The sequence below is a fragment of the Narcine bancroftii genome, chromosome 5 (assembly GCF_036971445.1).
Source record: "Narcine bancroftii isolate sNarBan1 chromosome 5, sNarBan1.hap1, whole genome shotgun sequence".
Taxonomy (NCBI): Eukaryota; Metazoa; Chordata; class Chondrichthyes; order Torpediniformes; family Narcinidae; genus Narcine; species Narcine bancroftii.
The window spans coordinates 79,184,276-79,212,242 of NC_091473.1; the positions used below are offsets into that span (position 1 = coordinate 79,184,276).

General features: G+C 39.2%; 1 protein-coding gene across 8 annotated transcripts in view; it reads left to right on the forward strand.

Moving 5' to 3' along the window:
- Positions 1–27,967, forward strand: part of wdr47a (WD repeat domain 47a) — an 89,806-nt gene that overhangs the window by 27,979 nt on the left and 33,860 nt on the right. For 7 of the 8 annotated variants that reach the window (XM_069937963.1, XM_069937960.1, XM_069937956.1 and 4 more), the window contains 2 exons: positions 15,579–15,762; positions 27,736–27,819. In XM_069937963.1, coding sequence (XP_069794064.1) covers positions 15,579–15,762; positions 27,736–27,819 — 268 coding nt within the window. The remainder of the gene's footprint in view (positions 1–15,578; positions 15,763–27,735; positions 27,820–27,967) is intronic. The other variant, XM_069937962.1, reaches the window with a different exon arrangement.

Consider the following 27,967-nt stretch of genomic DNA (forward strand, 5'->3'; position numbering starts at 1 on the left):
GGTTAAAAAAATTAAGTTGAATAAGTGGGAAATGTTTGAAAGCTGGCAGGAGCTTGTGACTACTGCCCCTTACACCATGTAGTCACCAGCCAGAAGTCAGACATTGGCTAAGAAAACTTTTCTGTGGAGATACTCAAAGGATGTAAACAACATCTATGGCTGCTTGCAACTTGCATTTTAACTCTTACAATACTGGCCCCTAATAATATATCTTAAACAAATAATTACCATTATAAAGAAAAAATTCAGACATAGTAATATATTGGTTAAATATTCAAAAGAAAGTAAAAATTAATTATCAAAGCTTTCTGTTTCTTGTAAAAGATGGATTTTGGTAATTGGTTTGTTCAGAAAACCAGTTTAAGTCTTACTCTGAACTTGATGTACAAGTCCTCTTTTGTCCTAATGGTATCAACAATCTTCCCCATCAACCAGGAATTTTGAGGCACTGAATGTTCCATGACATTCATTCCCTTTTTCCGACTTGAAATTTCATCATATTATCTCCAATTCAGCATTAATCAATTCTTTAACTGTGAGACATCCTTTTTCTTGAGTCTTAAGATCACCCGTCTTCTTTTGTGGTAGGTCTCCTTGATGGATGTTATCTGTTTGAAATTGAGCAGGAACATCACTTGTTTGTTTGTTCTTTCTGCTACAATTCAGAAACCATCTTTTAAATCTGCGCATCCATGCTATTGCCCTTTTCAAACTATTCCAGGATGAGAAGTAATGTATTAAGTGGGTAACAATATTCATTTGTTTAGTCATTATCTGAACAGCATTTGCAATCTCACTTTTGATTTCAGGGTCTTCTGGTAAAATTTCTTTTAAAAGGCCACTCCTTTTGAGAGTGCTAAAGAAATCTAGGCCCTGGCACCCACATTTCATTCTTCAGAAAAGATGACTTTCAAACCTCGGGAAGCCAGATCGGCAGGATTGTTAACTGTGTTAACATATCTTCACTGTATTAGACGTGAGACTTTATCAATTTCAGTGATTCTGTTAGCCACAAAAGTTCAAAACCTCGTGGTTTTATTGTTGATGTATTTGAGCACAAAAGTGCTATCAGTCCAAAGTATGGAGTCTGTTACTTTCATCTGCAACTCTATTTTCAACATTGTGTCCATTCTGCTCGCCATGGTAGCAGCCATCAGCTCCATTCGTGGGTTAGTGACTGGTTTCAATGGAGCCACTCTGCTTTTTCCATTGCAAATTCACAATATACTTGATCCTTGTTATCATGCAGTAACAGGTAAATAACAGTTCCATAACTGTCTTCACATGCATCAGAAAAATTTTATTAAATTTTTTTATTTTTCACACCATAAATCACATTGACCAAGATGCATACATTTTCCTTTTCAAATATATACAGTGTCATTTTTCTCCCCCCCCCTCCCATCCCACCCTCCCTACCTCCCCCCCATTCATTTAAAGTACAAAATCTAAGATACATTAAACCAGTCAAACAATTGTCATTCAATAAAAATAAACAAGAAATTCCACTGAGTCAATTCTTTTCATTTCCTTCTCCTTTCATTATTTTAGGTGGTAGATGTCCCCGGTAGGTTTTCTCTATTGTGTTTCATGTCTGGCTCCCATATTTGTTCAAATATTTCAATATTATTTCTTAAATTATATGTTATTTTTTCTAATGGAATACATTTATTCATTTCTATATACCATTGTTGTATTCTCAAATTATCTTTCCAGGTTGACATAATACAATTTTTGGTACGGCTAAAGCTATCTTAACAAATCTTTTTTGTGCACCATCCAAATCAAGTCCAAATTCTTTGTTTTTTTTGTTACTTAGGAGGAAGATCTCTGGGTTTTTTGGTATATTGTTTTCTGTAATTTTATTTAATATCTGGTTTAGATCTTCCCAAAATTTTTCTACTTTCTCACATGTCCAGATTGCATGAATTGTTGTTCCCATTTCTTTTTTACAACGAAAACATCTGTCAGATACTGTTGGGTCCCATTTATTTAACTTTTGAGGTGTAACGTATAGCTTGTGTATCCAGTTATATTGTATCATACGTAACCTCGTGTTTATTGTATTTCTCATCGTTCCAGAGCATAACTTCTCCCATGTTTCCTTCTTTATCTTTATATTTAAATCTTGTTCCCATTTTTGTTTAGTTTTACCATTTGTTTCCTCATTCTCCTTTTCTTGCAGTTTAATATACATAATTGTTATAAATCTTTTGATTATCATTGTATCTGTAATCACATATTCAAAATTACTTCCCTCTGGTAACCTCAGACTGCTTCCTAATTTGTCCTTCAAGTAGGATCTCAGTTGGTAATACGCCAGCACTGTATCTTGAGTTATATTATATTTATCCTTCATTTGTTCAAAGGATAATAATCTATTTCCTGAAAAACAATTTTCTATTCTTTTGATCCCTTTTTTCTCCCATTCTCTAAAGGAAAGGTTATCTATTGTAAAAGGGAGTAACTGATTTTGTGTCAGTATTAGTTTTGGTAATTGGTAATTTGTTTTATTCCTTTCTACATGAATCTTCTTCCAAATATTGAGCAGATGATGTAATACTGGAGAACTCCTTCGTTGTACCAATTTTTCATCCCATTTATATAATATATGTTCAGGTATCTTTTCCCCTATTTTATCTAGTTCTAATCTAGTCCAATCTGGCTTTTCCCTTGTTTGATAAAAATCTGATAGGTATCTTAATTGTGCAGCTCTATAATAATTTTTAAAGTTTGGCAGTTGTAAGCCTCCTTGTTTATACCATTCTGTTAATTTATCTAGTGCTATCCTCGGTTTCCCCCCTTTATGCATCAGAAAAATGATGTAGAGGCCAGATGTTACTGTGCGAGGGTGGGGGCAAGAATAATAAAATCAAGAGGTTAAACGTGTGGCTGAGGGAATGGTGCAGAATGCAGGGATTCAGGTTCATTGACCATTGGGATCTCTTCTGGGGAAGACGGGACCTATACAGGAGGGATGGTTTACACCTGAATGCGAAGGGGGCCAATATACTGGCAGTTAGGTTTAATAAAGCTGTCGGAGCTGATTTAAACTAATTTGGCAGGGGGAAGGGAACAGGACTGATAGGGAAGTAGATAGGAGAGAGAATATAGGGGTGGTTCCGATAGACGGTGAAACAATAAGGAATAAGGGAGCTAAAAGTGATAGGAGAATAAGAATGAATGCACCAAGAACCAAGGTGGAGGGAGAAAGGAGGTATGGCATCAAGGTATTGTGTATGAATGCAAGGAGTGTAAGGAATAAAATGGATGAGCTTGAGGCGCAAATGGCAATGGGAGGTTATGACATTGTCGGAATAACGGAGACATGGCTGCGGGAAGGGCAGGATTGGGAAATAAATGTTCCAGGGTACACGTCCTTTAGAAAGGACAGAAAGTTAAGAAGAGGAGGTGGGGTAGCTCTGTTGGTAAGAAATGAGATTCAGGCATTTGAAAGGAAGGACATTGAAACAGGTGAGGTAGAGTCTGTTTGGATTGAATTAAGAAATTGCAAGGGCAAGAGGAATATAATGGGGGTCATTTACAGGCCTCCGAAAAGTAGCTCAGATATCGGTAGTAGTATAAATCAGGAATTAAGAGTGGCATGTCAAAGTGGTAGCAATACGGTAGTTATGGGGGATTTCAACATGAAGGTGGACTGGGATAATCAGACGGGGGCAGGAACACAAGAGAGCGAGTTTATAGAATGTCTACGAGATACTTTCTTGGAACAGCTAGTGGAGGAACCTACCAGGGGGAAGTCGATTCTGGACTGGGTGCTGTGCAGCGACGCAGACTTAATAAGTGACCTTGATGTAGGGGAGCCATTAGGGAATAGTGACCATGGTATGGTTACTTTTAAGCTGCAATGAGAAAGGGAAATGGAAAGAAAGTCGGAAGCATCTGTACTTCAGTGAAATAAAGGGAATTTTGCAGCTATGAGGGAGGAGCTATCCAAAATAAAATGGGAAGATACACTAGCTGGGAGGACAACTGGGGAAAAATGGCAGGTTTTTATGGACATTTTTCACAGGATTCAGGACAAATTTATTCCAAAGTGGAGGAAAGGCTCTAGGAGATGCAAATGGCAGCCCTGGCTAACTAAGGAAATCAAGTGCATTATCAAGTCCAAAGGGAGTAATTATAAGATAGCGAAGCGGAGTGGGAAATTAGAGGATTGGGAAACCTTCAAAGAACATCAGAGGGTAAGTAAGAAAGCCATAAGAGACGGGAAATTGAAGTACGAGAGGAAATTAGCAGATAATATTGCGGAGGATAGCAAAAGCTTTTTTAAGTATGTGAAGAGGAAGAAATTGGTTCGGTCTAAAATTGGCCCTTTGAAAATGGGCAAGGGTGAAATTATTACCGGAAACAAGGAGATGGCAGAGGAATTTAACAAATACTTTGCAACTGTCTTCACCAAGGAGGATATAGGTTATAGTCAGTTAGGGGGTAGTGGTCATGCAGTACCAAGAGACTTGGGGAACTTTACTGGGGAGGTAGGGGATCTAATGGATACCCGGATCCAGAAACAGGAGGTTATGAGTAAATTGTTGGGACTGAGGGCTGATAAATCCCCAGGGCCTGATGGGCTGCATCCTAGGGTGCTTAAAGAGGTGGCTATGGAAATTGTGGAGGCACTGATCGACATTTTCCAAAGTTCCATAGATTCCGGGGAGGTCCCTGAGGATTGGAGAGTGGCTGATGTGGTGCCGCTTTTTAAGAAAGGAGGGAGGGAGAAAACGGGAAATTATAGACCGGTTAGCCTGACATCAGTGGTGGGGAAGATATTGGAGTCCATCATAAAAGGAGAAATAGCAGAACACTTAGTCAGTAATAATAGTATAAGGGCTAGTCAGCATGGATTCCTTAAGGGTAAGTCATGCTTGACTAACCTTCTGGAATTTTTTGAGGATGTGACACTGGACTCGGGAGAGCCAGTGGATATGGTGTATTTGGACTTCCAGAAGGCCTTTGATAAGGTACCGCACGGGAGTCTAGTGGGCAATATCAGGGAGCATGGTATTGGAGGTAAGATGCTGACATGGATAGGAAATTGGTTAAGAGATAGGAAACAAAGGGTTGGAGTAAATGGGTCTTTTTCAGAATGGCAGGATGTGACGAGTGGAGTGCCTCAGGGATCGGTGTTGGGTCCTCAGTTGTTTGTAATTTATGTTAATGATTTGGATGAGGGGATTATAAATAACATGAGCAAATTTGCAGATGACACTAAACTGGGTGGCGGTGTGGGGTGTGAGGAGGATGTAAGGAAAATGCAGAGGGACTTGGACAGGCTGGAGGAGTGGGCAGCTAAATGGAAGATGAATTTCAATGTGAACAAATGTGAGGTTATTCATTTTGGGGGAAGTAATAGGAAAGCTGAGTATTATTTAAATGGAGACAAGCTAGGGAGTGGGGAAGTGCAAATGGATCTGGGAGTACTTGTTCACCGGTCACTGAAGGCTAGCATGCAGGTTCAGAAAGCTGTGAAGAAGGCAAATGGAATGTTGGCTTTCATAAAAAGGGGATTGGAGTATAGGAACAGAGACGCCCTTCTGCAGTTATGCAGGGCCCTGGTGAGACCCCACCTGGAGTATTGCGTCCAGTTCTGGTCTCCAAACTTGAGGAAGGACATACTAGCTATAGAGGATGTGCAGTGCAGATTTACAAGGTTAGTTCCAGGGATGGCAGGGTTGTCATATGCAGCAAGGCTAGAAAAACTGGACTTGTATCCATTGGAGTTTAGAAGGATGAGGGGGGACATGATTGAGGTATACAAAATCATCAGGGGGATAGACAAGGTGAAGTCTGATTACTTGTTCCCAATGATGGGGGAGACGAGGACTAGAGGGCATAGTTTAAGAATACAGGGTAGGCCCTTTAGGACGGAGATGAGAAAGCATTTTTTTACCCAGAGAAGTGTGAATCTGTGGAATGCTCTGCCACAGAGGGTGGTAGAGGCAGATTCGCTGACTATGTTCAAAAGAGAGTTAGATAAGACTCTTGTGGGTAACGGAGTTAAGGGTTATGGGGATAAGGCTGGAAAGGGGTACTGATGGTAATGATCAGCCATGATCTAAAATGGCGGTGCTGGCCCGACGGGCCAAATGGCCTACTCCAGCTCCTATTATCTATTGTCTATTGTTACAGTTCTGGAATTTGTGGGTTTGAAGCATCTGTCAATCTTGAAGTCTTCCAGCTTACAAAGATTCCCAAATCCAACACATCCATTTCTGCATAATGAATTTTGGTATCTCATCATCCCAACCAAACCTTTCCACACATATCTTGCAGTCAGAAAAATTGGTGCCAATATTCATAGAGGATCATATATCAAACTGACTGTTGATAGAATACCCCTTCTTGTGAGGTCAGTCCTTCAAAATGATTTTGAACTTAAAAATGTCACACTGAAAACACCATTGTACACCTAACACCCTTTCAACAGCAAGGTTGCCGTGGTCTAAATCCAAATCCTTCATTTCTTTTGCCCTCTCTCTTTCAGGTATGGCAGCCAATACTGGCAACTGTTACTTGTCCATTTAGTAATTTGAACGCCTCCTTTGAAACCAGTTACCTTTAACTCATGATAAAGAGCTATTGCTTCTTTAACTGTAGCTGCAGAAGTGAGATAATTATTCCTGGTGGAATTAGCTTATAGCTTGGGAGGTAAATTGTTCCATATTGTCCTCAGCACACTTCCTAAGGGAAAAAATTGCAAAACTTGGTGATAAAGTCACTCCAAATAGATGCCCTGTCATTCTCTATTTTGCCATGTTCTGATCATAGTCTCCATCAGGCCACCAAAGGAATCATAGCAAGTCATGGTCTTTATTTGGTACTTTCACCTGATGGAACGTCACTTCAATGTCTGCAGTGATGACGAGAGGTTCTTTATGGGATCTAGTCAAGATTCCTATCAACATACTGGCTAAATCAGGACTCCGTAAGAGTTGAGAATTTAGTCAAATTCTCCAAAAGGTTGCTTCACAATCAAATACCACAAGAAGTTCTTTCCTTTGTGGGTGAAAAACTCAGTGGTGTGATAAATATCATTTTTTTTGTCGTCACTACATTCCAAGATATTATCTGGTATTCTCTCTGCATATACTTTAGATATCATATCAGACACACATTTGGTGTAGTCTGAATGAAGGGAAGAATCTTTCTCAAATCTTCTCTTTAAATTCCGTGTACGTTGCTCGATAAAACTTCTATTATCAGCTATGCACATTTCCCTTTTCTTCAAATGTAATCCAATGCAATAATGATCATTAACCAGCTTGCCAGATTTTGACACCAATTCTGGGAACTGTTGATTTTCTTTTGAAGGTTCTTGGACATCCATGATGAAAGTCCCTCAGGAAAGTAATTTTTGAACTGTTGCTCACACAGTTTATCAAGCTTAACAATCAATATCTTGTTGACACTTATAGCCAACTGATTTTGAACCTCTTCTTTCCCCTAATGGTCCATTAATCATCCAACCAAGTATTGTTTTGACTGTGTAAGGTCCATCTCCCACACTCCTTATCATATCTAATGGTTCCAGAGCCTTGGTACATCTGAACCAATTAGCAACTCAATCTCAGATTGAGTTTGCATAAACAAACATTTTTCAAATGCATCCATGGTTCAATGTAGTTTTGATGCGGGATGTTTCCTTTGTGCACAGGCTTAGCTTTCTTTGTGTATATGCCTGGGAGTTCACAAAAATCGTAAATATCCAATTCAGTGATCTCTAGACCCAAAACAATATTGGTTTCAATGTGTTTAATTTGACCTATAGTTCTCAATAGAATTTTTGTACTTGTTCCTTGAAGATTAAGTTTATTCATTACCCCCACAGTGCAAAATGATGCAGTGGTTCCTGGGTTAAGAAATGCATAAGTACACACTATTACATTTTCTTTCTTGGCCTTGACAGGTACTATAAAAATTTGCAGTTATTTTCACTGGCTTCAGTAAGACTATTTGTCAATACTGAAGCTTCAGTATTGTTTTCATCTACTTCTTTTCTTTTCACTTGTTCCTTTTCTGTATTCTTCTTTTCCTGGAAGATGTATAGCATTTTGGAATGTTTTTGACTACATATTGCTGAGTTTCTTTTTGCAGTGTTTGCTGATGTGTCCTAAACAGCCAAAACATATTCCACATTCCTTCTTTTTGATCTGTGCACACTTTTCCAAATCGTGCTTATCATTACAAAACAAATATTCTTCACAACAGGCAAACTTTCATTTGTCTTAATTTCTTTATCTGCCACCGTCAGCGAAGTGGCAAATGTACTTTTTAAAAATTTTGGTTGAGGGGATGATTTGGACTTCTCAACTTCTTTACTTAATGTTTGAGTACATTTAATTATTCCATGCACTACATGTGTGACAACGTCCACTTGCCCACCTTAAAAGTAGCCATTTCATCACATTTTTTCTGGTTTTCAACATCTTGACCTCCATAGTTATCTCATTTGGAAGGATAATTTATTTACAATGATTAGCATATTATTATGTATATCAAGCTCTCGAAGGTGGCCAATCTCCATCATGACGTTGCAGCATCCTCTTAGAAACGGCGTAAGCTTATAAACCCTTCGTGTCATCAAGTCTTATTGACAACCATAAAAGAGCTGTAGAAATTTTATACTTGTTGCCAAAATGCTTCTTTAGTAAAAACTTAGCCTTTTTCTTTTTTTGAATCCTTAATTTGGAGCCATTTATTGGCAACTTGTGGTTGTCTATTCGTGAACTGCTGCAAATAACATAAACAATCCTCTAAACTTTGATACTTAATTTCAATACTGTGTTCAAAACTTTTCTTAAATACTTGAAATTCACCCTCAAAAACTGGAATCTTTATGTTGGGCAGAGAAAAGAGAGTCTGTAACTGAATTAACAATACAGCCATTTCGTCTTGTCCTGTCTGGACTTGAGTTACTTTGTTCACCCAGATTTTTATTACCTGTGGCTGCAAGTGGTATTCTGTTTCATAAGGTTGCATTAGGCTCATATCTGTCTAATAGGGTCATTATTGGGGTTTGAGATTTGACATAACCGTGCCTTAACCTGTCTAGTTCAGGATCATACATATCATGTGATCACAGCACTAGCTCAGCTTTGGTATTAAACATTTTCTTTTTCTGTTGTCCTTCCTCAAAATGTGATGCTTTAGATAATTTACCTCGAGTATCAGATACCACTGAGCCTTCAAGTGTATTTGACTGGCCTGACTAATAGCAATTTCTATGTTTTGATCCAGCAGCTCCTGTTGACTTTTTAACTGCTCCTCCTGGTCTTCAAAGGCTTATCTCCCTTGAAGTATTTGCTGCTCCTATTGCCTCTTTGACTTCTCCTTCTGCTCTTCAAAGACATTTCAATCTTCAAGCAATTGCTGCTCCTTTCTCCTCGTTAACTGTTTCTGTTGCCTCTTTGACTGCCCCTTCTGTTCTTCATAGTCGAATTTATTTAGAAGAAATTCTCTTTTTGCTTCAAGAGCTGCCATATCAGCCTGAATCTTTACACATGTAGATGGAGTACTTAAAACACTGGAGTCTGATCTTGAATTCCTCTTCTCCTGTTTCCTGTATTTGACACACTATCCTTGGGTTTTATTTCATCCTGTATGTCAGATATACCTTAATATTGAACCCTGTCTCCATTTTGGATTGCCCAACCTCCTCACCACCATCTTGTGGCTCAGCTTCGGCCATTTTCTTATGGCTGATCTTAGCTGCTATTAATGATTATTTGCAGTAATTCTGAGGGATCTGTATCCGCAACAGCTGAAACCTTCTGCTTTTCTATTTCCTCCTTCAGTTTTGCTTGAAGAGTTGCTTTGTTTCCACTTATGTCTAATTGTCACATTTGCAATTCAATATTTAAATTTAATTTTGGCCTTATAACTTTAATATTATTCAGTAAAAGTAACATCAGGTGTCCCAAAAAAATTACCTATTCCTAATCTTAGGAAATTGTACATTACCTAAAAAAAAATTACATAAGTGTTAGAAATCAGTAATTCTAATTCAGTTTGATTAGGTAATTTCAAATTTCAAAGTATTTTGCTAGATAAAAAAGATTTAACTTGGTAATAACAAAGATACTTTAATTTTTTTCCATCCTTCTTTCAAATGTTATAAATCTCCCATCCTCAAAACAGTCTTCAGTCCTCTTAATACCCTTCCATCTCCAAATCCTCAAGAATTGGTTATCCATTGAAAACAGGAATAAGCCTATTTTGACATAAATGCATTTTTCTAGATATTAAACCTTTCATACTAATTTTATTATCAATATTATTCCACAACTCTATCAAGTGTTTCAAAATAAATGATACCCTACTTCCAAATAACATCTTAGAATTCCCTTTATAAATAAGATCTTGGGGATCCATAATCCCCTATTGCATCAAATTCAACAGAAGCCCAAGATGGAATACTATTAAATTAAACAATACATTAATAAATCTAAATTGAGAAGCTTTATAATAGTTCCCTCAGTCATATTTTCATCTCTTTTTCCAAAGAAACCTGAGACATTTTATCTTATAAAAATTTCCAAATAGCCATATTTAAATCCTTAAATGTTTTTGAAGTAATTGGAATTGATTGAAAAAGATGTTGAATTCTAGGAAAAGCATTCAATTTAACACAGTTTAGCAATTAAAGTAATGGGTAAATTATTTATTTTTATAAAATCAGCAACAATTCTAATAAGTAAAGATATATATATATAAATGTTTATATATACATACACACACACATATATATATATATATATAAATGTTTAAATCCTTATCATTTCTAATACCTAAATATTTGGTACCTATATCTGGCCACCTAAATTTTGTAACTATTTTGCAATCTGTATAGTCACCCACAGCTAAGTGAATAATCTCACTTTTTTCCCCAATTAAATTTATAACCAGAGACTTTCCCATATTCTTTCAATTGAATCTGTAATAGTAATAAATAATTTTTAAGATCAGTTAAAATAAAGCAAAACATCATCAGCAAATAAATTAATTTTATATTATTCTTGATTTACTTTAATTCCCTTAATCTTAAAATCCTGTCTAATAAGTTCAGCTAAAGGTTCAATTGCTAAAGTAAATAAAGCCATGGACAAAGGACAACCATGTCAACTTGACATAGTTAATAACTTTTGCCAAATGGTTTTTATATAAGGCTTTAATCTAATTTATAGATATAGAATCAATACCAAACTTCTCCAATACTTTAAACAAAAAGTTCTATTCCAACCTGTCAAAAGTCATTTTCCACATCCAAACTTACTGCAATACTGTGTTCTTCTGTTTTCTGAAATAAATTAAGCTTGCAATATTTTCTGCAGAATACCAATTTTTAATAAAACCTGCTTGATCCATATGAATTATATCAGGCAGATATTTAGATAATCTATTTTTTAACAAAATTGCAATAATTTTATAATCTACATTCAATAAAGATATTGAATGATAAGATGCAGGTTTTAACAAGTCTTTATCTTTCTTTGGTATAAGTGTAATTATTGCATTGAATAAGAATCCAGTAAAGAATGGAGGTATTAAAAGGTCCATTAAAAAATTCAGACGGAAAACCATCTTCTCTTGGAGATTTTCTATTCTGTAATGAACGAAACACTTAATTACTTTTTGTAAAAGGAGCATCTAAATTTTTCTGATCTTGGTATGTCAAGCTAGATAAATTTATCCCAGATAAAAAAATTATCATTCTTATCCTCATCTTCAATAGATTCTGATCTATATAAATTGGAATAAAAGAAATTCTTTAGCTTTAGAAGTAATTGTATTTGATCTCTTCCTAACACAACATTAATTACTCTAGAAGATTGTTCAGTTTTTAACTGTCAAGCTAAAACTTTAAGCTCTTTCTCCTAATTCATAATAGCTTTGTTTAGTACTATCAAACAACTTTTCAGTCCTATACATTTCACTCACATTAAAATGTAATTTTTTCTTTATTAATTGCTTTCTTTTCTCTTCCAAAGGCATTTTTTGTAATAGCTTTTTCAAATCTTTTATTTCCCTTTCTAATTGATTAGCCTCTTTGGTATAATCTTTCCTAATTTTTGATGTAAAACATTATTTATCCTCTTAAATATGCCTTTAATGCTTCCCAAACAACAAATTTATTAGAAACAGAATTTGAATTTAATTCTAAAAACTTCTAAATATGCTTTCTTATAAAATCACAAAAATCTATAACAAAGTTGAATTTAATATCCATCAATAAATTGTTTGTTCCTTTTCCAAAAATAAATACAACATTAAAAGTAGCAAATGATCAGATAAAATTCTGGCCTTATTATATATATTCATAATATTTTCTTGCAATTGTGCTGAAATTAGAAATAAATTATCCTAGAATAAGAATCAAATCTATGTGAATAAAAAGAATAATCCCTTTCTTTAGGGTTTAATCTCCTCCAAATATTCAAATCTTTCACAACATTAAAAATTGCCTTAGCAGCTTTAGTTCGAATAATAGATTTAGTAGTTTTATCCCCTCCTACCAATATTTTTTGATGAGTCTCAGCCAAATGAATAAATGTATCTCTAATAAACCCTTCATCATCTATATTTGGTGCATGAGTATTCATCAATCTTCGGAATAAATTTGACAATTTTCTAATACAAATCTTCGCACAACTTCGCAATTAATAATCACTTTATGAATTTTAATAGGTAACTTTTTTTAAATAAAATCGCTACACCTCTTGCTTTAGGTTTAAAAGTAGAAGGCACCACATGTCCAACCCAATCTCTTTGATGTTCTTTCTCAGATAAATGAGTTTCCTGTAAAAGGCAATATCAACTCTAATTTTCTTCAAATAAGCTAACCCTCTCTTTCTTTGCATCAGATTATTAAGCCCATTAACATTATAACTTATAAAATTCTAAGTTTCACTATTTGCCATTATATTAAATTCTAACTCCATTCTGCTTCCTCTTGGACCATCCACATCATAAAATCACTTAGTATTACTGGCATCTCCATTGAGGAAAAGAAAAGAAGTATAAAAAAAATAGAAAAATTAATACAACCCCCCCACCACCAAAAATAGAGTAAAAATCAGTACTACCACCATCAGTTGTGAGAAACGACTCTCGTTACTATGTGGCTCACAGATAGAGAAGGAGAAGGGAAAAAAAACCACCTCCCTCAAAGAGAGAAAAAAATTTGGATAGTCTTCATCATCTTCAGGTAAAGGCAGCATCTTCAAGATCCTTATTAACTTGGTCATCATCATCAAGGCGAGCAATCTTGCTATATCTTCTTATCTGATATTTGCTTCTTCTCAATCTGTGTTAATAGATTGCCTACAGTTAATAAATCAACCTGTTAATCCATTTTATTATTTAGAAGAGAATTAGTAAATTCTAAAGCTTCCATCACTTTGTCAAAGAATTTTGCCTGATTATTGCCCAGAAAATCTTACAGTATTGCAGGATAGCCCTTCTTCCAAAGTACAGACATTGCAGAATTAAATTCCTTTCTTCTTTTCACCACATTCACACTAAGATCGCACAGAAAAATACTTTTTGTTACCCACAATCAACGGGCCCTGAAATTGACGATCATTCTGGACTACTACTCTGAAAATAGTCTCCTTATCGTGATAACGAAGACATCTGATCAAAACTGAGTGTGGTATTTGACCCAACATCAGTTTCTTTCTAAGTGCTCTATGGGCTCTATCCAATTGAAGACCATTTGGAAAATTTTCAGATCCCAAGGTCTCTGGAATCCATTTTTGAAAAAATTGTACTGCATTTGGATCTTCAAAACCTTCTGGCAATCCAACAATCTTCACATGATTTCTTTGACAATGATTCTCTAAAGTGTCAATTTTTTGTAAAAGATTTTTTTCCAACACTCAAAGCCATAACTGAATCTTCCAACTTATTAACCACGTTGTCACATTGATCCACTTCATCATGATAGTCTTATACATTTTCTTCAACTTTTTGAACATATTTTCACTTTATTAAACACTTTAACATACCTCTTCATCTCTTCCTTGATTATCTTCTTTTCTCCTTTAACAAATTCAAATTGAGTATTTGCTTCCCATTTAATAGATCCATAGTCTGAATCCAATTTCTGACTCATTGCTTGCAACCGATTCATCAATTGCTTGCCCATACCTTACCCTTAAATTCAGGTAACTTTACCTGCACAGCCTCTTCTTGAAATTGAGCCCATTGATATTGTTCTTCTGTCTCCTCCTCCAATCCTTTTTGATCTTCCTCCTGCTCCATATCGCTTACAGATGAAAAAAGTGTTTTCTGCTCAACCTCTGAGTACAAAGTAGGCAGGTCTTGAATTTCAACTTAGTGAGACCTGACTTTTCAGTTTCCCACTGTAATTCCGGTCGATCAGTTCTGCGCATGCATGAAAGTTCGCGCATGTGCTCTTGTTCATGTAAACTTTGTAGTTCCACAGTCTTCTTCGGGATGTCAGTGCCATCTTCTTTGGCTCCCTGGAGAGATGGCACTGGCTTCACCTGTACTCTCATCACCCATGGAGGAGAAGAAAATCCATCCTGAGACTCTAACGTTGAGGTATGCCCAATTTTTTTCAAATCTTGTGACTTCCTTTAGAACCAGTTTTCTAGTTGTTGGAGGCTTTCTCTTTCTCGTAGCCATAGTTAAAACTGTGCAGGCAAGGTTCACAATAACTTAACTAACAATTTTTTAAAACTTTTTTTGTTCAGTTATTAATTTATTCTCCCAGGGAGGCGCTTTCCCACATCCCTTGCTCACATCATCAAGCCATGCCCCACAGTTTCTCCAAATTGTGTTCTAATTTGCAATAAAAACACAGAAGGAATCCTTTAATAAGGCTTACTGCTTCTTCAATGGTGTTGGTGCTGTTGACATTTGTGTCTTTTTATTCGAAATGCCCTAAACAGAACTCAGCCAATCCAATCCAAATTCCAAATCCAACTTCCAAAAATATTTTCTTAAATTGTGACTTTTATTGACCAATGAGGCAGTAGTTCCACTTTTATTCGCTAAATTGTTGCAACTATCTTCCTTTATAATCTTCTGGAATGACTGGAATGTTGTTGTTTATGAGTCGTTCAAATAAAGTTGAATTTTTTATGGTTTATTAAACCTTATAGGTTACTACATTATTACAAATTTGTTATATGGAACTAAAACTATGATTAAACAATTAAATGATACTTAAAACAGTCAACAAAAGTTTTTGGACCATTTCTAGCCCCTCCATCTTTACAGAACAAAGGGAATCAAAAAACTATTTATCTTAAACCTGCAGAGAGAGAGAGAGACCTTGGCTAAGAAAATGTTTCTATGGAGACACTCAAAAAATGTAAACAATATCTAAGGCTGCTTACAGAATCTGCTTGCAATTTGCATTTTTAAACCTTGCAACATCTGTTGATTTTTCACATTCTAGTTTGGATTGGTCTGTGAAATTAAGACTAATTGTGGCAATTGTGGATTAAAGCCTTAAAAATTAGTTTGGTGTGAAGCACAGTTAAACTTGTTCTTTAAAAAACAAATTGAATTATATTCTTTATTTGTAGGTTGCCCCATTTGGAAGACTGTAATCATGACAGCTGAGGAGACGATAAATGTTAAAGAGGCAGAAATAATCAAGCTAATCCTGGATTTTCTTAATTCGAGGAAACTCCATATTAGCATGCTCTCTCTTGAGAAAGAGAGTGGTGTCATAAATGGCCTTTATTCAGATGATATGCTTTTTCTCAGGTATGTGATGCAGTTAAGAGTTCATTTAAAAAAACCATTAATAGATTTTCTGAATACATATTTTTCTATGTCATTTTATTTTGCTTTTCTTTGATATTTAATCAATCTTTTCCTCTGTGCTTCAGTCAGAACTTGGCTGTATTTCCTGACCTTCCCTTTCCCACACTTTTTAAATCTATGGCATATTCAAATTCTACTTTCAAATGCAAATTCATCTTTCTTCACCCACCTCTCTTAAAATAGGTGGTACATTTTCTGCTATTATTATTTTTAACTGCATTTACTAGCTCACACATACTCAAAGTTTGATAATGAAGAGGGTTCTCTTATTCTTTTGTATAAGAAACTGGATCCTAATTGCCCAAGTTTATTTCATGTTTGGGATTCAAAAACTTTTGTCTTATCATCTAGATGCAAACTTCAGAGGTATTTACTTCATTGATTAATTTGATTCATTAAAATCTATGAAATGCTCAGCACTGTAGAATATTTTCCAAGTATTGTTCCACACAGACTGATCCAAATATGACCACAAACCATCATTGGTGATCTGCTATTAATTGAACCCATTCCAGTAACATCCCCTCATGCTGTCTTGTCCCATAAAGTCGTCCTGATTCTACGAATTCAAGTTCAGGGTTACCTTCTGACTGCATACAATACAACTCCAATTATCCAAAATGATTGGGACCAGACCTATTTCGGATGACTTCATTTTTTAAAAAAATTTTAAAACAATTGCTGAGCCCAGAGGATCCCAAAACCCAGCAGCAACAGAAATTCACCAAGACAAATGGTTACTTAAACAAAAGTTGCTTTTAATTATCTTTAAACATGAAAACAGGATCAAACTTTAACTTACTACTATTAATTTAACTAACCTAATTTAACTCCCTTCTAATTCTAAGCATATATGTATGTAATGTGTGAGTTAGTTTAGAAAAGTTTTTAAATTCACAGTTCAATCTCACTTCTCATTCCTCCAAGTTCAGTGGTTGCAGGAAATTCTGATACTGTGCACAGAATTTAACATTTAATGAATTTCACCAGGCTTTGGTGCTTGAAAGGTAAATGGTTACTGCTCAGGAAAGTTCTCGTTGGTTTTCAGAGAGAAATTTGATGTTCGCTGGACACAAATTAATCCCTTCTGAAGAAACTTTCCCCCTCAGGGTTTTCCAGATGAAAATCTCTTTCTTTTAGGTCACTACAGAGTTCCTTTTTGTTTCTTTTATTTCAAATGAAACATTAGGTAGTCAATCCTCTTCTCTTGTATGGACCACAAGGGCTTTGACCAGGCTGAACTAAAACTCACAACCCATCTTCCAAATGGGGTTTACCACAAGCTTCCCAGCTTGTCCTGTTCCAGTCCCAGCTGCTGCTGCTGAACTGAATTCTCTCTCTTACTCAGAGAAAAACCTGTTTGACTCTCTCTGCTTGCAAAACCACATGACCCCTTAGATCAGCAAGCAGCACTCAGACAGCCTGCTGCTCCGAACCTAATCCTCTGAATTCTTTCATCTGTTGCTTTTCAAAACAACATTTCATTAGTGAAATCTCTATAGGCACTCCCCAAAGCTTTTGCAAAGGCATTTGGAGCCGGCCTGTCTAGCTTATGCAGAGTTCCAGTATTTTAAATGAGATCTGCTTTGAAGTGTTTGTATGTGACCTACACTAAAACCTGCCACAATTTATCTCTCAAAAACATATCTTTATACAATATAAAACACAGCATATTCTGTCACACAGTCCAGTTGCAACAGCAAACCACTTGAATCAATGTTTAAACAACAAACAACAAGGGAAGGGTTTTTAAGCGTTAAAATATGTTTAATTCTCACTAAAAGAATGCTGGCTGCCACCAATCCCCGACACATCCCCAACCCTGCCACAGATCCCCAGACAGCAGGCTCATGTCTCCTTGTGGGCTTGTTCCAGCTTCACGTCCTGGTTCTCAACGTTGGAACCTGACAAAGATCCAGTCTTTGCCTGCACACTACACCTGCCCCCTCCCAACCACCGCCACCAATCACCGACACCTCCCTACTGAAGTTCCCATTCCTGCCCAGGAGCCCGAGGCCCCTGCTCATGCCCGGGAGACTACTCTCCTTGATTACACTGGGATAAAGGTTTCGTCCAACCGTCTGCAGCTGGGACACGGTGGCATGCAGTTTGAGAGGGAGAGTTCGAGAGAAAAGTCAATAGGGGTAGGTAAAGAAGAAATGGAAAGAGAGAGGGAATTACTTGAAATGAGGACAATTGTCGTTCTAATTTCACGTCAGATGAATTTTTTTTCCAACCTGTCAGGTCAGTTCGGCTCCAAAAAATTTAGGATACAAGTTTTTCTAATTGTTTTGGATATCCTCATTTATCTGAAAATTTTCAGAGAACAGACGTCACTTCCAGGTCCAAAAAAATTTTGTACAAAAGAGGATATTGGATAATCCCTTTTCAAATAATTGGAGTTGTACTGCATATTCAACCAGATGAAACAGAGTTTCTCCAGATCATGGTGCACATACAATTCACAACACATAATGATCATATATATGCATAAAGATGTAATCTAAAGTATAATTATACAAATATTTTGGAATAATTTACTTGGTTGCAAGGTACCGTTCAACAATCTCACAGCCTGCGGGAAGAAGCCCGGCAGTTCTGATTTTGATGTTCCTGTACCTCCTTCCTGAGATAGTAGATCAAAGATACTGTGTAAAAACACAGAAATGCCAGGAAAAATTCAGCAGGTCTCGCAGCATCCATAGGAAGTAATAACATAACAATTACAGCACGGAAACAGGCCATTAGGCCCTTCTAGTCCGCACCGAACCAAACACCCCTTTCTAATCCCAACTCCCTGCACAATGCCCATAACCCTCCATCTTCTTCTCATCCATATACCTGTCCAACCTTTTCTTAAATAATACAATTGACTCCGCCGCCACTATTTCTCCCGGAAGATCATTCCACACAGCTACCACTCTCTGAGTAAAGAAGTTCCCCCTCATGTTACCTCTAAACCTCTGCCCCTTAATTCTTAACTCATGTCCTCTTGTTTTAAACTTTCCTCCTCTTAACGGAAATAGTCTATCCACATCCATTCTGTCTATCCCTTTCATAATCTTAAATACTTCTATCAAATCCCCTCTCAACCTTCTACGCTCCAAAGAATAAAGACCCAATCTGTCCAATCTCTCCCCATACTCCAGATGCTTAAACCCAGGCAACATTCTGGTAAACCTTCTCTGCACTCTCTCCACTCTGTTTATATCCTTCCTATAATTAGGCGACCAGAACTGCACACAGAACTCCAAATTAGGCCGCACCAACGTCTTATACAATCTCAACATCACCTCCCAACTCCTATATTCCATGCAATGATTGATAAAGGCCAGCATACTAAAAGCCTTCTTCACCACCCTATTCACGTGAGTTTCTACCTTCAGGGAACGATGTACCGTCACTCCTAAATCTTTCTGCTCTTCTGTATTTCTCAATGCTCTCCCATTTACCACATATGTCCTATTCTGATTCTTCTTACCAAAATGAAGCACCTCACACTTATCAGCATTAAATTCCATCTGCCATTTTTCAGCCCACTTTTCTAAGCAGCCCAAATCCCTCTGCAATCCTTGAAAACCTTCTTCATTATCCACTATTCCACCTATCTTAGTATCGTCTGCATATTTACTAATCCAATTCACCACCCCATCATCTAGATCATTAATGTATATAACGAACAACAATGGGCCCAATACAGATCCTTGAGGCACACCACTGGTCACCGGCCTCCAACCTGACAGACAATTATCCACTACCACTCTCTGGCCTCTCCCTTTCAGCCAATGTTCAATCCATTTGACTATCTCAAAATTTATACCTAAAGACTGCACCTTCCTAACTAACCTTCCATGTGGTACCTTATCGAAGGCCTTACTGAAGTCCATATAGACAACATCCACTGCGCTACCCTCATCCACATTCCTAGTCACCTCTTCAAAAAATTCAATCAGATTGGTCAAACATGACCTTCCTCCCACAAATCCATGTTGAGTGCTCCTGATCAGACCCTGTCTATCCAGATGTTTATAAGTACTATCTCTAAGAATTTTCTCCATTAATTTACCTACCACAGACGTCAAACTTACAGGCCGATAGTTGCCAGGCTTCCTCCTTGAACCCTTTTTAAATAACGGAACCACATGCGCAATGCGCCAATCCTCCGGCACTATCCCCATATCTAATGACATTTGAAAAATTACCGCCAGAGCCTCTGCTATTTCCTCCTTCACTTCTCTCAATGTCCTGGGGAAGATCCCGTCTGGTCCCGGAGACTTATCCACCTTTATATTCTTCAAAAGCCTTAAAAATACACCTTTTGTAATCTCTATATTCCCCATATTTACCCAATTTGCTTTTTTTATCCCACATCTCCCAATATCCTTCTCCTTAGTGAATACCGAAGAAAAGAAACTGTTCAATATCTCCCCCATTTCTCTAGGTTCCACACACAGTTTTCCACTCTGATTTTCTAAGGGACCAATTTTGTCTCTAGCTTTCCTCTTACCATTAACATATTTGTAGAACTCTTTTGGATTAGTTTTCACCCTGCTTGCCATAGTTTTCTCGTACCTTCTTTTAGCTTTCCTAATTCCTCTCTTAAGATTCCTCTTACATTCAATGTATCTTTCAAACATCTCCTTAACTCCATGCTTCTTATATCTAATGTATGCCTCCCTTTTTCTTCGAACCAAGTTTCCAATATTCCTTGAAAACCACGGCTCTCTCAAACCTTTTGCCCCTCCTTTTAACCTAACAGGAACATAAAGCTTTTGCACTCTCAAAATCTGATCTTTAAAAGACTTCCATCTCTCTACTACATCCTGCCCATAAAACAAATTGTCCCAATGCACACCCTGCAAGTCCTTTCGCATCTCCTCAAATCTAGCTTTTCCCCAATCAAAAACCTCAATCCTTGGCCCTGATTTCTCTCTTTCCATAATGACATTGAAGCTGATGGCATTATGATCACTGGACCCGAAGTGCTCGCCAACACTAACCTCCGTCACTTGACCCATCCCATTAGCCAACAGTAGATCTAACACTGCTCCTTCTCTGGTCGGCACCTCTACATATTGTTGTAAAAAACTATCTTGCACACATTTCACAAACTCTAACCCATCCATTCCTTTCACAGAATGTGTTTCCCAATCTATATGTGGAAAATTAAAATCTCCCATAATTACAACCCTGTGCTTATCACAAATATCTACTATCTCCCTACAGATTTGCTCCTCTAGGTCTCGGTCCCCTCCGGGTGGTCTATAAAGATGTACAATGCTCTCAAATGTTTGGATTAGAGGCTTTTTTTCCTTTATTTGCTCCTGTGCTCCACAGTTTTAAATTTGTAATTAAGCAATTCACATGTATTTAAAGTGCACATTGCAGATTTTATTCAAGGTTATTTGTATATGTTTTTGTTTGACCATGTAGAAATGACAACACTTTATACACGGTCCCCTCATTTCAGGGCACCATAATATTTGGGACATAACGATGGTATGTCTATTAAAGTAGTCATGTTTAGTACTTTGTTGCATATCCCTTGCATGCAATGATTGCTTGAAGTCTATGATTCACAAAAATCATTAGATGGCTGAGTATCTTTTCTGCTGATGCTCTGCCAGGCTTCTACTGCAGCCATCCTCATCTGCTTGTTTCAGGGGCTCGTCCCCTTATGTTTTCTCTTCAGCATCTGGAAGGCTTGCTCAATTGGATTTTGATCAGGTAACTGACTTGGCCATTAAAACATGTTCCATTTTTTAACTTTGAAAAACTTCTTTGTTGCTTTAGTAGTATGTTTGGGATCATCATCTTGCTGTAGGATGAAGCGCCATTTAATGAGTTTGGAGGCAGATAAGGTATTTCTATACACCTCAGAATTCATTTTGCTACTGTCATCAGCAGTTACATTATCAATGAAGATAAGTGTGTTAGTACCTGTGGCAGCCAGACATGCCAAGGCTATAACACCCCCACCACCTTTTTCATAAAAGGGGTGATATGCTTGTGGTGGTACACCACCAGCCTACTGCAGGGGGCAACCTCTGTTCCTGCAGGAGTGTAAGGGGGACAGGACAACACCTGGCTGGCTGTCAATCAGCTGATCTGAATGGATCAAGCCCTGCCCAGTCGGATGTCAATCAGAGTTACTGCAGCAACAGCCAACCTGGCTCTGTGGAAGTCTTTGTTGATTAAAGCCTGTTGTACAGTCTTTACATTGTGTGTGTCTGGTTCTGTCTAACAGCACACCACAATTTAATCAACAAAGACTTTTTACCCACGACTGCTATGGAAAAACTCCTGAGCGCAGGGACCCTCGAAGTCGACCTACGCCACCTGGAAGCCCAGATCTGGAGGCACACAGTTGAAGCAATCATCGAAGTGCACGCAGACGGCATCCTGGACTCAGATTGGATGAAGCTTGTTCTACTCTGATCAAAGCTCGGTCCCCACGGTTTCCAGGCAACCAAAGGCTGCTCCAAGTACAAAGAAGCAATGGACACTCTTGACCTTGTACAAGCCCTGCATGAATGCGGTCTTTGCAAGGTAACTCCTCAATACCCAAGCTCAACAACCCAGGGAGACGGCTGAGTCTTACCTGAGGCACCTGCGAGAGTTGGCTCAGAGGAGGCCAAGAGGCTGATCCGGGACACCTTAGTCCAAGTGCTATGCTCAAGGGCCATTCAGCAGAAGCTGCTGGATGATAGCATCTACGAGCTGGCCAAGACAGTGGAAGTGGTCCGAACCCTGGACGCTGCAGCCCTGAACATTAAAGCCTTCGATTTCAGACTCCCTCATGGCCGCCTCACACTGCAGCTGCAGCCCTAGACCAAGCTGGGGAAGAGAACATCGCTACAGTGGGTGCCCGGTGCCCCTGTAAGTACTGTGGGTTCTGATGTGGGTCAGACTGACTATCGCACTGAAACTGCTCGGCTAGGAATCAGTACTGTTCCCGATGTGGCAAGAAAGGCCACTTTGCTAAAGTGTGCCTCTCAAAGCCAGACGGCAGCTCAGCGGCCCTCTATGACCTCCCTGCAAACCCCTCCACGTGCGCGTGCCAGGCGACGCCATTGTCCCCACTACCACTTCTGCCTTCCCCGACCTCGACGGTGCAGCATCTGGCCTGGCCCTGCCAGCGACGATCGCCATGTGTGCCCTGTGCACCCAGACCAGTCCCCGCTCTTGCCAGCGCTGCTCAGCAAAAACTACAATGATGTCACTTTCGGCTCACGGTGTGACGCCACTTCCACCTGCCGCAATTATGTCACTTCCCCCGGTGTGACGACATGGCTGGGGAAGGAGGCCAGCCATGCCGCGGGCCCCCACGTGGCGCTGCCATCTTGGGCCCGGCAAAGGCTGACATGGAGGCTCTCCGACTACAACGTGGTCAACACGGGCGATAACCAGGCCGCCCCACCGATGCCTTCAGATGCCATTAATTGCTGCACACAACCTGAGAGTGACAACTCCAACCCAGAGATGGTCCTGGCTGCCACCACTCTGACCAGGAATATCCCCCACGACCTCGGGCATTCTATGATGGATGTGTAAGTCAACGGGCAGGTAACAAAGTGCCTGTTCGACAGTGGCAGCACTGAGAGTTTCATTCACCCAAGCATGGCCCACTCTCTGAAACTAAAAGTCCACCCCATCACCTTCTCGATCGCCCTCGCCGCCAAGGAGAAGACTGTTGGTACCCTTGGGCGCTGCTCGGCCGATATAACTATGGGAGGGGCCCCAACTCATGCCAAAACTCTGCACCCCAGTCCTCCTGGGCCTGGATTTCCAGTGCCATCTGCAGAGCGTCAACCTTGCCTTCGGGGGCCACCAACCTCTACTCACGATACAGAGCGCGCCGACCTGCCAGCCCCAGCCAACGTGGGGCATCTCCACACTATGCATCACCTCCCTGGTGCTCTACACACACCTTACGCCAGACTGCAAGCTGATTGCCGCCAGAAGTAGGCGCTATTGCGCCGCAGATAGAGAATTTATCGAGGCAGAGGTGCGGCGGCTTCTGGCAGAAAGCGTCTACTTCCTCATGGTAGTTGACGAGTACTCCCGCTTCTCTTTTGCTATCCCTTGCCTCCATGGCCACCTTTATTAGGGCCCTGGAGCAGATTTTCACCATGTTTGGCTACCCCCTGCTTTCATCTACAGCGACTGGGGGTCTAGCTTTATGAATGACGAGCTGTGCCAGTACCTGTCGGCGAGGGGCATCGTGACTAGTCGCACGACTAGTTATAACCCAAGAGGCAATGGGCAAGTAGAATGCAAAAATGGGGTGGTCTGGGAGGCAGTCTTCCTGGCCCTCAAGTCAAAAGAGTGGGCTGTTGAATATTGTGCCCGAGGCACTCCATGCCATTAGGTCACTTCTGTGTTCGGCTACCAATGAGCCCCCCTCATGAACGCCTGTTCTCATTCACAAGGAAGTCGGTGACTGGAATATCCCTCCCAGCATGGCTCACAACCCCGGGATCAGTGTTCCTGCATGAGCACGTATTTGCACACACAAGGCCGAACCCCCTGATCGAGCAGGTTTTTCTCCTACCCGCAAACCACAACTACACCTACGTTAGGTTCAGCAGTGGCTGGGAGGACACCGTCTCAACCAGGGATCTGGCACTAGCAGGAGCACCCACCATTCCACAGCATTCTTCAGCCCAGGACGACGCTGACCGGGCATCCACCCCCATCCCCAGGCGGCTATGGGGCACATAGAACTTCCTTACCACCAGGGGCCCACTTCAGCCATGGGGGACAAACCTGCCCACCCACCCATCCAGTACGACTCTCACACCTCAACCCTGGCCCCCTCGGCCACCCCTCTGCGCGGCACCACACCAGTCACTCAGACATCTGCCGCCAGCCCCCCCATTTCCCCTCCGACCAGTGACCAGGAGCCAGTCCTATGATGGTCACGGAGACTCCGGCGGCCACCGGATCGTCTCAATCTGTAAATATTGTATTTTTGTATAGTGGGTACAATTCTTTTTTATTGCCCCCCCCACCCCGGGACAATTTTAAAGAAGGGGGTGAATGTGGTGGTACACCACCGGCCTACCAGAGGGGGCAACCTCTGTACCTGCAGGAGTGTACCGCCGGCCTAATGCAGGGGGCAACCTCTGTACCTGCAGGAGTGTAAGGGGGACAGGACAACACCTGGCCGGCTGTCAATCAGCCGCCCTGAATGGATCAAGCCCTGCCCAGTCAGGTGTCAATCACCCTCCAGGATATAAGCCTGCGCCGGCCTCCGAAGTCTCATTCAGAGTTACTGCAGCAACTGCCAGCCTGGCTCTGTGGAGGTCTTTGTTGATTAAAGCCTGTTGTACAGCCTTTACCTTGTGTGTGTCTGGTTCTGTCCAACAGCGCACAACAATGCTTTAGCTCTTGAGCAGTTTCTTTACGTCTTGGCACCAATCTGATACAGACTGATCTTGGTCTCATCTGTCCACAAGACCTTTTTACAGAATTCTGCAGGCTCTTTTAAATATTTATTGGCAAAGTGTAATCTGGCCATCCTAATTCTGTGACTAACTGTATTTCTGTTCATTAAGTTTTCTGCAGACAGTAGTCATTAACACATCCACACCTCCTTTCTGAAGAGTGTTTCTGATCTGTCAGTCAGGCATTTGGCAATTTTTCTTCATTATGATTAGAATTCTTGTCATCAGCAATGGAGGTCTTTCTTGGCCTACTAGTTTCTTTGCAATTACTGTGCTCACCAGTATGCTCTTTCTTCTTTGTGATGTTCCAAGCAGTTAGTTTTGGTAATCCTAAGGATTTAGCAATGTATCTTACTGTTTTATTCTTGATTTTCAGGCTCATAATAGATTATTTGACTTTCTTTGGCATGACTATGTTTCTTCTTTTGAAAAATGGCAACAACAGATTCCAAAGGTGATCAGAAGCATAGAGGCAAGCCTTGCTTTCTTACACCTGCATCAATGAAGCAATTAAACATACCTGGGTAATCACAAACACTTGTGAAGCCAAATGTCCTAATCATTATGGTGCCCTATAATGAGGAAACTATGTATAAAAAGTGCTGTAATTTCTACATGGTCAAACTAAAATGTATACAAATAACCTTGAATAAAATCTGAAATGGGCACTTTAATCACGTGAATTGTTTGATTAGAAATTTAAAACTGTGGAGCACAGGGGAAAATAAAGAAATAAAAGTGTCTTTGTCCCAAACCTTATGGAGGGCCATGTATAACCAACGTTTCGGCCCTGAGTTGTTCTTCAAACATACCTGAAAGAGGTGCTCTGGCCAAAAACATCAGTTGTATATTACTTCCTATGGACTCTGCGAGACCTGTTGAGATCCTCCAGCATTGCTGTGCTTTTATTTCAATCACAGCGTCTGCAGACTTTCATGTTTCATAAAGATGGTATGATGGTGGAAAGAAACCTCAATAATTCTTTCAGCCTTCGTTTCAAATGCCAAATAGAAACTCTTATTCAGTATTCAGTTGTTTGGAAATCCTGATGATTCAGGAGAATCCAGAGCCTTGTTTCTCATACTTCAGTTATACTCTGATTTCATTGGAAAGTTTCTAACACTACTTTAAAATAGTTTTTTAAAAAGCAAATTAAAATGCATTATAGTGTAAGGCATAGTGCATAGCAGTGAAAGTCGATGTCTAGAAAGTCTGCTCTTCTGGCACTGCCCAAGTCCTCAGGTTGTCAGATTAACATAATTTTACTGCATGTTCCCTGCATGTCTTTGCGTTTACTTAGTTTTTATCAGTCAAGTTATTTTCAGTGAGGTACTAAACCACCATATCGCACTGTAACTCTGCATGTCCTTTTTCACCCTCTTTAAATTAGAATTCTGGTACTGATGTATTAACATAAATTAAACAGATTGATGGAAGTGAATGTCAGTTGTCAGGTATTTTGTCTGTAGAAAGATTGTTGTAAATGCAAGTTTATTTTTAGTCACTGCATGTTCTTGTTGTTTTATTGGTATCATAATTTAATTGAAAAAGTCACAGTAAAAAGCAAGTTGAAGTGGATTCAATCATATAATGAGCCACAAGAGTTTCCATGCAATTTTGGGACATTGCCCACAAATTCAGATATCTGCTGAACTTGATGGAACAAACCTGTCAATAAATCTACAAGTACGCACAAAATAAAATTTGCTTTTTTAAAAGAAAAAGTTTTAAATAGTCCAATGTAATGACGTTCTAAAGATTTTGAGACATACAGGTGCCCCATTTTCACTTGAGATGCCCTGATACCCATTTCATTCATTGAAGAGATAGTTACTATTTTTGAGATGGGAAATGTTTCATTTACAGTGGTCCTTTCCACTAACTGAGCACAATACGGATATTTGTACTGAACTCTCACCTATCTCCCTGTTTATCTGTGGCTAGCACAGTGAGCAAATGTTAACCTTTTTCACATTACAACAAAAGCAGTGCTATTGAATCATGCATGCATGAGACTTATTGAAACCTGTCTTTTTTTTTACACACTTTGGTTTTGATATCAATTTGTATTGAATTGCAGCTACTATCAACACAGATCAAAATTGGAACCATCCTGGTCAAGGGGATTTGAGGTTCCCATTAGACAAATGCTCTGAACTCTCAGATCAAGTATCACTATACATTGCTAAAATTTCAAGTACAGGATTAATAATAAATAATAAGTTCTTTTTCTACTTTGGCACAAACCAGAAGTGCCAAAGGGCCTGTTTCCATGCCGCAAAGATATATGCTTCTTCTGCCATTTTGGCTAAAGTGCAGAAATAGAAGTTAAATAGCAGAGATTATAGTTCATGTGATTTTTGCATGGGTTATTGGTTCAGATGCATATGAAAATATATGCATCTGTACCATTAGAAATCGATTAGAATATTATTTCACTTTTACTAATCATTTTTGTTTGCAGGCAGCTGGTGCTTGATGGCCATTGGGATGAAATACTTCAGTTCATTCAGCCTCTTGAATGCATGGAAAAATTTGATGGAAAAAGGTGATCTTTTTTTCCCTCCACTGTTTTATCTTTCCCAGTAGCATCATTCTTCACTCACTCGGCACTGATAGCCCAAAAAGTGGGATTAATTTACTCATTTTCACAGGTTGGGTCTCATAAGGTTGACCTCAGTGGTCAGCCCTGGAAG